Here is a 10,303-nt window from a genome sequence, read left to right on the forward strand (position 1 = left end):
CTGCTGAACAAAAATTGCTTCTAATGTGTTAACTGTCTGGAAGAGACCCCAGAAGATGGGCAGGCGAGCGAGCCCGCAGCAGCTCTGGAGCAGAAGCGATCAATGGCTGGCTCGTCCGCTCCGAGGACCACAATCAAATGTCATTATTTGCGAGGTTCTACTTGACTTCACATCCCCCTCGCAGAAAAGGCTTTATCGATCCCTTCACGTCGAGGAGAAGGGCAATCAGACAGAGTGCGGCAGGAATAACCCCTTTGGCATTTCACACTAAAACAATAGGGTCTCCTGGCAGGCACCCACACTGGTAGTTTAAAGACACAGGAGCTCTCCTGAAAAATCCCTGAAGGCCACTAACGAGCTACTAAGCTGACAGCAGAAAGGTTGATGTTATCGGCCACTCGCCCATGAACCAAAAGGCGTTTTCCACATTTTTTTTTTCTTAATTAATTTTTTTCCCCTTTCTTGCATCACTGCTCTTGGAGGGCACAAGAACTATTCTCTGCTGGGTCGTCTCTGTGGCAGGCAGAGAGCAGGAAATTTCCTGTCAACCTCCTGTCTCCTCTCCAGAGCATTAAATCAGGCAACTCCTGAAGGACTTGCTGGCTAATCAGATAAAGCCACAGCGAATACCCACCTTCCCCCTCTCAGACCTCTCCTTCCACACAAGGAAGCTGCAGTGTGCCTCTCCCTTCAAGCCAGTGGACAAACTAACTCGTACCAGCTTTGTACTTTAGGAATGGGAACAATCTGGTCCAAATCCGTTCCAGTTTGGTAACGACCAAGCATGACTTACAGGCTGAAAGGGTGGATGGATGAGGAGTGCAACAGGAATAGCATTTTACAGGAGATTTCCAGGAAAAGCCCTGCGTGTCTCACACCGTACAAGGGGTTTATGCTGAGTTCTTATTTCTGCTCCAACACACCACACTCGTGGCCGGTTTTACCACTGCTGGTTTTTATACGAGAAGCAAGGTGGTGGAAGAGCTTATGTGCTGATACCCACCAGTCCCAGAGCAGAACGGACTCAGGTCTGTGCAGGGAGAAGAGTTCTTTCCCTCTACAAAAAATCTTCTACCATTTAAAAAGATAGTTTTCAATAAAGTTTCCTTTCATATCCCTCTGTCTCATTTATCACCTCTTGAGATGTCAAACCGTGTGAAAATGAGTCACCTATACCAAAGGAGATAGATAGAATCCAGATAAACAGACCCAAACCAGCAATCTAAGAGAAAAATACCCCACCGAGTGCTTCCTCTCACCTGCCTCGGTCGAGGGAGCCTTCCCGGTGTGCTTTCACGAGACTAAACATTGGAGAATCCCCTCAATAATCAGGTGGAGCCAGCAGAAAAAGACAGCATCAAGGTATCCTCCAGCACTACGAGAGCTTACAAGAGGAGTCAGACTAGAAAAAAACTGCTAGGGGGTTAAAAACCAAATAAACAAACAACCAAACAAGGAAGAACACATTCTAATGGAATGGATGTGTTCAGATGGAAGATGACACATTCTAATCCCAGGCCAGCAGGCAGGGGCTGCAGACCAGTAAGGGCATGTTAATGTCATGGGAGTCTAAGACGACTGGAAATCTGCTCGCACGGGGTCGTTCCAGTGTAAACAGTCCCAGTGCCACACAGAGAGGAGCGTTCGCTGCCCTGTGCTGCTTTCCTGGGCGTTGCTTTCTGTGGCCCGTGTCTCTCTGGCCTGTTTTTATTTGTCTCTATATACTTCATCACTTCACTGACTCACACCCCGTTCTAACCAATCTGACAAAATCTCGAGATCCTTGACTATCCATAAAACAAACCTCTTAAAAACCTGCGGCCAGCTGTTCTGACCCACTTGGCCAACTTCAGACCCCTTTCCACACGCCAGCCAGATACGTTTGGTTATTCCAGGTGTGAGTTTGGACCTTTGGGGTTTTTTTTCCCAAGTTTCATATTTGAAAGTTTAATAAATCATCCCACTGGATTCACAGTGAGGTGAGGACTCACGCTAAAGGTCACACCATTAACAAGGCCTCATTAGCTGGAGTTCTACTGGGATGGCAAATCAAACTTATCGAACAGCAAACCCGCCGACAGTCAGAATTCCTAACCCTCAGACCTGCACGTATTTCATTTTTCAAATTAAATTAGAAAGCAAATTGGCCTTTTTGATTCCAGCAGCAGAACCACTGTCCAATATCAATACAGCTGAGAAACCAGTCCCTGAAAGAGGCGCCTGTACGGTCAGGTGAGGTTCCAGAACTCCCAAACCAGGAGTGGAGCTGTGGAACTGCTCTGTGCTCTGATTTATTTCTGTTTTTAAACCTGAGAGGTTTGTAATTAATGGCTCAAAGACACAAGGAGCCTTGGCTTCCTCTGCGCATTGTTAACGGTTGCGCTGTCCACTAACGTGCTCCAGTTTCACCCACCTCCTCCACAGGCGCTACAAGCTGCAGGAAAACAAGTGCATTTTTAATCATCTCTCAGACGTACACTCTAATCGCTGACTGTTATCAGAGAGGAGTTAAACAAAGGCTTAAAAAGAAATAAATATCCCTTAATTGCACAACTGCTGCTGCTCATGGCAGGAGAGCCTTGGAAATGAGTAACTAGTCCCTGTTATCACGGCTCACACACACTCACACACCTACAAATAACTTTAGAGCAACAGAGCCATTATTTATTTCCCAGCCAGGTATCTAAGTGTGCCCATGTGCTCGTATGACAATGTGTGACATTACCTCCCACATGCGTGGGAGAAGCATGCGGCTGAGCCCGCTCACGTGCCCATCCACACGTATGTACCAGCTCCTCATGTCTCTCACACAGGGAGAATCCTCCATGCTGTGCGAGAGATGGTTTTTACCGGCCTGCTAACCTAGACAAATACATTATCTCACTCTCTCTGCATAGAATCAGCATCGAGACAGAGCATGCGGCGCATTTCTGGAGCTGCTTTCCTTCCCTTCTCACTCTGGGTACAACAGAAACTTTGGCTCCCGGAGCATTCCAGTCTTAAAAAGACAAACGTGCATATTTACAGCCTGGAATGGAAATGACTCCCTTGGAGCTGACGTTTCCTTCTACCCTCAGGACATCCCAACGCAAGAAAAAAATGCGCTTTTATATCCACAAATGTCAGCAGCACTTATTTCTGCACCTGTGATGCCTTGAGGACCCACCGTGAGTAAAATAAATAAATAAATGCAGACATAAGAAAAAATAAAATCGTACAACCCTCCCCTTCCTGATACCAGCCTGCTGTCAACATGGCTGAGAGCTGCGCCGTGCCGCGCTTCGTTCGCGTCTAAAGGTATCATCAGCGAGGCTCATGTGTGAACCTGCCCTTCGAGAAAAGCCCCAGAGCCGAGTCCGTCTGAGGCAAGAAAGATACAAAAGAAAAACAACGGTGCTTAACACCCAATTGTGAGAAGATCAGCCAGGAAATTACAAAAGTTCTGCCTATGCGGCAAATAAAATGTAAAACTTCTTGTAGTGTGATACGGGCTTGCCAAAGCGCCGGTAATAGATTAAACTCGTGTACTGTGCTCAGCGACCGCTGATCTTTCCACCGTGCGGTTCCTACCGCTCTCCTTTTCCCTTTTGAGGTAAAAAATCCACCACCAAACCCATCCCTGTTCCATCCGAATAGTTCAAGGCACCGGGTCTTTTGTATGAGATGTTGTGGGGCGCCTGATCGACGCAGCATTGGACTGCAGGCTTTGGAGAGGGCCACGGAAAGCTCGGAATTCCGCAGGGGAAGATGCTGAGTATGAAGGGCTGTAAAGGGCTGCTTAAAGGGAGGATCACTCGGGACAACCCAGGCTGTGCTGAGTTTCCCCTGCCTGTCTCTGACATCAGCCCAGGGGTGCTGTCGCCTCACATTTTGCAGCAGATCTGGCAGCTCTTCAGAGGCTGTGACTAAAGGGTGGCTTGTGAGTGCTCCAGTGCCAGACTCTGCTTTAACGGGTTATTTTTCCCCAGAAGAACGAATGAGACCGGGGTGCGGGTCCTGTTACCTTGCTGTACTCCTCCCAGGAGTTGCTCCAGGTCCAGTAGTGAGCCTTGTACAGCCCGACTCTCACTGCCATCATCTCGTTGCCACGATAATAGAATATGGGCCTGGGGAGGAGAGTAAAGCCGCATGAGAAATGCCAACGTGCCGGGCCTGGGCAGCCTCCGCCGCGGCAGCCTCGCTGATAAGGGAGACAAACACGTTAATGGCGTCTGGCTTCCGACTTGGCTATCAGGCAGAAACAGGCTGTCTCCTCGTAGTCTCCACTGCAAGATTTTCAATTAAGGTTTTTTTTTTTTTAAGTGTTCATCAAGTTGAGAGCTCACAGGGCACAAGAATGAAACATTATACGGCTTGGCTGCCAGGGATTGTTAATCCTTGAACTATCAGACCCTGTTATTTCCTATGGAGCGTGTCGATTTAAACACCAAATGTCTCAGAAGTGGCGCGTGTGTGCGAGCGAAACAGGGATTCACGGGCTCGGCGGTGCTCAGCCTCCTCTTTACGGCAGCACCAAGTGATGTGTCGTTAGCGGCGCACGGACGGGGTGGCCGAGGAGGACACCAGATGCTGGCCCGCTCTGGATGACATCTCCCAAAAACTCCATATGGAAAAACCTGGCAGCCAGACCTGCTTGATTTTTAACTTCTGCCTCTTTTGTTTCCCCAAATCTCCCTTGCATCACCACTGAAAACAGCAATTTTTTCCCGGAAGTTTTTCCTCCTTAAAAATACACATGGGAAATGCACCCGTGTACAGGCACAAGCCTTTCCCTGGGCATCCCAGCAGCATCCTGTTGGTCTCCCCAGTAACACGCTCTTGATTTGTGAGGGAACAGTCCAAAATTCCCCTGAAACAGACTGAAACGGAGAGAGGTTTGATTTGTTGGTGCAGCTCATCACAAGAGGACAGCAGACATAGTCAGCTCTTCCCTCCAGCTGTTTCGGGCTGCTGAGAGGGTGAGATGGTGACACTGTTTGTCACTGTCGGGAGGGTAAATACATCTTTGTCTTTCGATCAGAGACGCCACTCGGCAAAAACTACTCACTCTGGGAGATGCCGCCTTGAAAAAACAGTCCCTAAATATGAGATAAGATCAAAATATCCTCGTCTAAATGACAAGAGTGGCCTCGGATCTGTTTTACAATCGCAGTCTCGCCTGTAGGTTCCTTGCACAAACAACGAGCCTTTGTCCTTTGTCACCAGGAACTGGCGGCGAACAAAGGGGCAACGCTGCTGCCAGCAGAGCCCACTCCTGTGCCTGGAACACCGGGGAAATCACGGCAGCTTGAGGCGCAGAACCTGATCTAAACCATCCCATCAAAAAAAGCCTCAACAAATGTGCCACAAAGTACAGGAAGATCCTTTGTCCTCGCAGCAAACACTTCGGACAAGCCGTCAGGTGCCCCTTTGATTGAATGCTTGAAAGAACACAAGGACTGCACCTCCTCCAAAGATTTTGGGGGCTGTGGAAGCTGTGACCTGGACAGGTCTGGGGGCAAAAAAAAAGAAGGAAAAAAAGCCATGATGCACCTTGAGCGACTGCTACTGTGGCACAAACAGCACCAGTCCCAAGGGTCTGGTGACTGCAGTGAAATTCTCTTAAACCAACCAAGAAGCTTTACAAACTTTCCGAAGTCACAGGCTGTGTTTGAGGAACCTGTAGCGCCTCATGTCACCACTGCCTGAGCTCTCAGGTAATTGTCTCACTCAATTCTTCAATAAATGGATACAAAAGCAGTTCCACAGAACAAAGTCTCCTGTCCAACACAGAACTCAACCCTGTTTTCCATGCGTACGTTTCCTCGCTATCTCACACATCATCTTTGCACTCAGATATCCCAGGCTGCCAAATTCCTCATCAAAATCACAGCTACAAGCCCTCTCTTGACCCCCAACCCTGCCAACGCGAGAGGCGAGGGTGTTTGCCATCAGATCTCAGGGCCTGTACCCAACCGCTGACAGCCCATAAAGATGCCAGGTCTTTAACCCTCATGAAAGCATCCACAGAACCAGGACCTTGGGAGGAGCTGGGCTTCCAGTTCACCCACAGCAGCCCAGCCTCTCCCTCCAACCTCTCCCAAGCTGGGGCTATAAAGACCCACCATACTCTTGGATGTTTTCCCAGTAATAAATAATGTATTCAACCCTTCCCAGGCTCCAGTTCTCAGGCTTTTATCTCCCCTATTACCATATGTTGTTCCAGGGATCCCTGCTAACCCCCTGACATTTTCATCTGTCCCCAGACTCCACTGTATGGCAACATGCCACATGTCAGGAAATCCCATCTCCGCTTGCTCCACCCGCGAATCAGCACACAGCATAAAGCCCTGGTGCTACCTCGCCTCACTGAGCAGGAGCGAGAGGCGTCAACGCGGTTTATAGAATATTCCTGTAACTTAATTTAAAAAATAGACCGAAATTTGGTGGGGCTGCAGTGTGGAGGTGGGGGTCGGGTGCTGGGCTCGTAACTAACCTGTCAATTAGCTTGCCCTGCAAGATGGCAGGTAAAAGGTCGATGCCATCAATCTGTCTGTCACCGGGAGGCCGCAGTCCCGCCAGGGAGAGGCTGGGGCTGGAGAGATCCATCCACCCGCCCAGCTGATGGCTGCAGGTAAAAGGTCGATGCCATCAATCTGTCTGTCACCGGGAGGCCGCAGTCCCGCCAGGGAGAGGCTGGTGCTGAAGAGATCCATCACGCTGCCCAGCTGATGACTGACCTGAAACAGCAACAGAGACGTGTTTGCAAAAAAGGCTTTCGTAAAAACCCAGACGAAACAGGCTGGTGTCCCCCAAAGCCAAAGTCCGGCTTCCTGACCCTCCTCTGCTACGTGACTTGTGAGAATTCCTCTCTTTACGGTGCTGCGGTCACCAGCAAACCTCCTGTGAAAATAATGAGGGAAAGGAGATGATCCATATTCCTCCACCTCTAGGGAGCATTTGCATTTTGATTCCTTTCCTCATTCTCTTCTCTTCTCACTTCTCTCTATGTAGCCACTTTACAGGAGCATGTTTTCACAGAGTTCAACTTAATTTAGCAAATTCCAAGTCATTTGTGGATTGAAAAATCAGCACTTAAACAAGGAGAAGAAAACCCTTGATTTGTTCCCTCCCCAGGTCACCTCTGGAGTGCAGAATACCCTGAGAGAGCTCCCAGAAAGCTCAGGGATAGATGGAGACTAACAAAAAGAGCCTGATGACTTCATCTGCAAACCATTTCCAACAATTCAAGAACTGTAAAGTTGTGGTATTTTTAGTATAAATTTTAATAAGGGAGAAAAACATCTGGGTTTGGCTCCAATGGAGATGTGCAAGTGCTTTTTTTTTTGTTCTCCCTTGGTTTTTTGGGTTTTTTTTCTTTTTTTCCTTACTCAGAAGCCATGCTTATCTCTCTGGAGTTAATTATTTATATTTTAAACCTCTAAGAAGAGGTCTGTTCTGATTCTTCCTGCGTCTCTGCTCCCACCCTGTTCCTGTAGGCTCCAGTGGGAAGTTCCGTTAGCCAGTGACACCCTAAATTGAAGCAGACATGTGCAAATCAAGAGCAAGACCGTTTTGCACCAGGACGCACCAGCACAAGATATGACACGCCAGGAGCGTTCCCAGCCGTGCCACTCGTTGGGAAAGAAGCAGCCATCTGAGCCAAGCCCACATCTGTACGTACAGAAGCACTTTCTGACCGAAATCCAAGTCCTGGCAGCAGCCTTGTGAATGTCAGTGTGAACATTACGATGCCGGGACTATCAAAGACTTTTTATCGCTGGATCCTCTTTCTACTCACAAGCAGCCTGCGAGCTGACACCACAACGAATGAGAACATGATAAATGAATTTTTGTGAGGTGCTGGCTCCAGAGAGAGAAAACTAAACGGAAAACATTATTTTGGCTGGGACCATGGCCTTTTATTAAGAGACCAGGCTGAAAAAAGGGAACACAAAGGAAGAATTAATAATTTGAAAGAAAACCTGGAGAAAGCAACATGCAGGGACTAATTACGAGTTTAACATTACAATATCCCATTACTTGATTACAGTAATTCCAAATTTTAATGGCTTCCATTCATCAAAAGGTGTTGGCAGGAACACATACTATTAAAGCTGCATGCGAGAACACTTCCACGACTCCGCAGGAGAAACCAAAGTGCATGCAAAGCTCTAGGCACGAGAGGAAGCCTGACCATGGGAACCCTTGCCCAGGAAAGCATTTGGGTCAGTTGATCAAGATCAGTAGGTTGTGCAGAAGGTCTTGGGAGTCTGAGGTTAAGCCTTATCAGATGACCTTTAAAGGTCCCATCCAACCCCGTTCTATGGTTCCATGATACTGCTGCAGCCTGAAGGAGGCTGTGCTCAGCACTGTCCTCAGGCAGTGACAGAGCTGAGCCCACAAACCCCTCTCAAAAAGCAGGTGGATATGTGGAATTCCCTCTCTGCCTGGAGAAAAGGACAGGGGATCTTCTGACACTCTGGTGCAGCCTCTCCATCATCTCGCTCCCTACTGGGCCAGGCAGCTTCAGGAGCCACTGGTGCTGGGAACCTCATGCTCCCTCTGAAGTCAAAGGGCATTACAAACGCTCAGCATCTCAGCAAAGATGCTCAGTCCCTCGTAGGCTCATCTGCCGGCTAATTTAGCCCGAGCATGCCTTTGGAGAGTGGCGGGGTCAGCAGAGCACCATATGCAGAGCTAGAATCTAATAAAGAGGAGATCTGGCACACGCCTGCTCCCTGCCAACTGCTACGTCAGGAGCGGGCAGGCAAACGGGTGTCTGTGACTTCCTCTAATTAGACCTTTCGCAATTTAGAAGGCAAATCTAAAAGTTGCTTTTTTTGTCGCTCCAGTCCCTTGCCTCGATCTTGATAACAGGCAGCAAGAGGCACTGCTGACCTGAGACTCCTGCCTCTAGTATCACCTAATTTGCACATCATGTTGTGACGATCCTGGGGGGCCACCTTGATCTTCTTGTCCTGGCCCTTATTAACCATAACCAGATGTAGATGACTCTCTTTAATCATCCAATTACGTTTCTGGTCTCAGACAACATTTTTCTGTGAAGCAAAGAAAACTTCTTAAGGAAATTAAATGCCCATGCCACAGCCACTTGGATTTATCTGTGTTCTGCAGCACCACATGGAAGAAGAGGGGGGAAAAAAAAAAAAAGGTTAGTATTTATATAAAACTTTGAAGTGTTTTCAGAGAAAAATAAAAAAATTACCATTTTCTCCTGTCAACAGCACGCTTTCATTCCCGTCGCCTTTCCCGGCTATTTATTTATTTATTTCCAGAGCAGAAAAAGAAAAATCCAGAGAGGGCAACAGCCCAGAGAAAATAAATACTATATAAAAAAAGAGTGGGATCAGATATTGCTCATATCAGGGAGAAACAGCCGGTATTACGCACGTAAGAACGGATTTCTTCCCCCCCTCCCTCCCCCCTCCCTCTTTTTAATAAACTCTCCGTATACACATAACGTCTTTAAGAAAATGAAATCCTTTTGCTGTGGGCCACATCGCAAGAAGAAATAGTCACCGCTGCTGTTATCAGCGCTTTCAAGCTTTAACTCTGAATCAAAGGCGACAATTAATAAAGTCGCCCCCACCAGGAATGGAAAGGAGGAAAGCTAAATATTTGAAACTGGGCGAACAAATGTCAGGGTGTTTTTAAATAAAATCCTTTTACAGTTATCACAGCGAGCAGACCTGATATCCCTGTCTAATTCAATTTCAATTTGCGCCCCGTGGGAGATAGTGAAGAAAAGGTTGCAGTGCTGTCTTTGGGTTGATATGTTCTTTTCTCCTTCAGGAAGCAGGCGCGAGAGAGGAACGGGAGGAGGGTGAGGGAAGAGAGGAGAAGGATTCAAATACCAACAGAATAGGATTCTTTTCTTTTTTCTCACCCCCACCCCCCGCCCCTTCTTCTTCCAGCTGGATCCTTCCAGAAGGCAGATGTGATGTGGGGAATGTTGAAACGCTGATTTGTTGTGAATTCACCTGGAAAACGTAACTGAGGAGGAAACTGCAGGAAGGCTGTTTGTGTGTGGATAAATACTCTGATGCGAGACCAGAATGAACTGGATGTCGATACCAAGAGCAACACGCACTCCCGAGGCATCCCTCTCCCCCCAGAACCCGCAGATCAGCCTGTCGAGCGCTCACAACCCTGTCACCCCACTTCTTGTGGTTGACCCAAAAGGTATTCCTTTATTCCAGCAAACAAGCGTACCCGTCCACAGAAACAAAAAACCCCACCCTACATAGCAATAAATATTAACGAACTGCCAGAGCCCGCCAGCAGAATGAGCCTTCCACCC

The 10,303-nt window shown here is 48.0% G+C and overlaps 1 protein-coding gene across 1 annotated transcript in view; it reads right to left on the reverse strand.

The window, feature by feature from the left end:
- Positions 1 to 10,303, reverse strand: part of GALNS (galactosamine (N-acetyl)-6-sulfatase) — a 40,399-nt gene that overhangs the window by 17,282 nt on the left and 12,814 nt on the right. The window contains exons 9-11 of the mRNA XM_010136258.1: positions 6,680 to 6,719; positions 6,476 to 6,572; positions 4,004 to 4,106 (exon numbers count right to left, since the gene is read on the reverse strand). Of these exons, the coding sequence (XP_010134560.1) occupies positions 4,004 to 4,106; positions 6,476 to 6,572; positions 6,680 to 6,719 (240 nt within the window). The remainder of the gene's footprint in view (positions 1 to 4,003; positions 4,107 to 6,475; positions 6,573 to 6,679; positions 6,720 to 10,303) is intronic.

This window comes from Buceros rhinoceros, unplaced genomic scaffold (genome assembly GCF_000710305.1).
Source record: "Buceros rhinoceros silvestris isolate BGI_N320 unplaced genomic scaffold, ASM71030v1 scaffold3495, whole genome shotgun sequence".
NCBI classification, from domain to species: Eukaryota; Metazoa; Chordata; class Aves; order Bucerotiformes; family Bucerotidae; genus Buceros; species Buceros rhinoceros.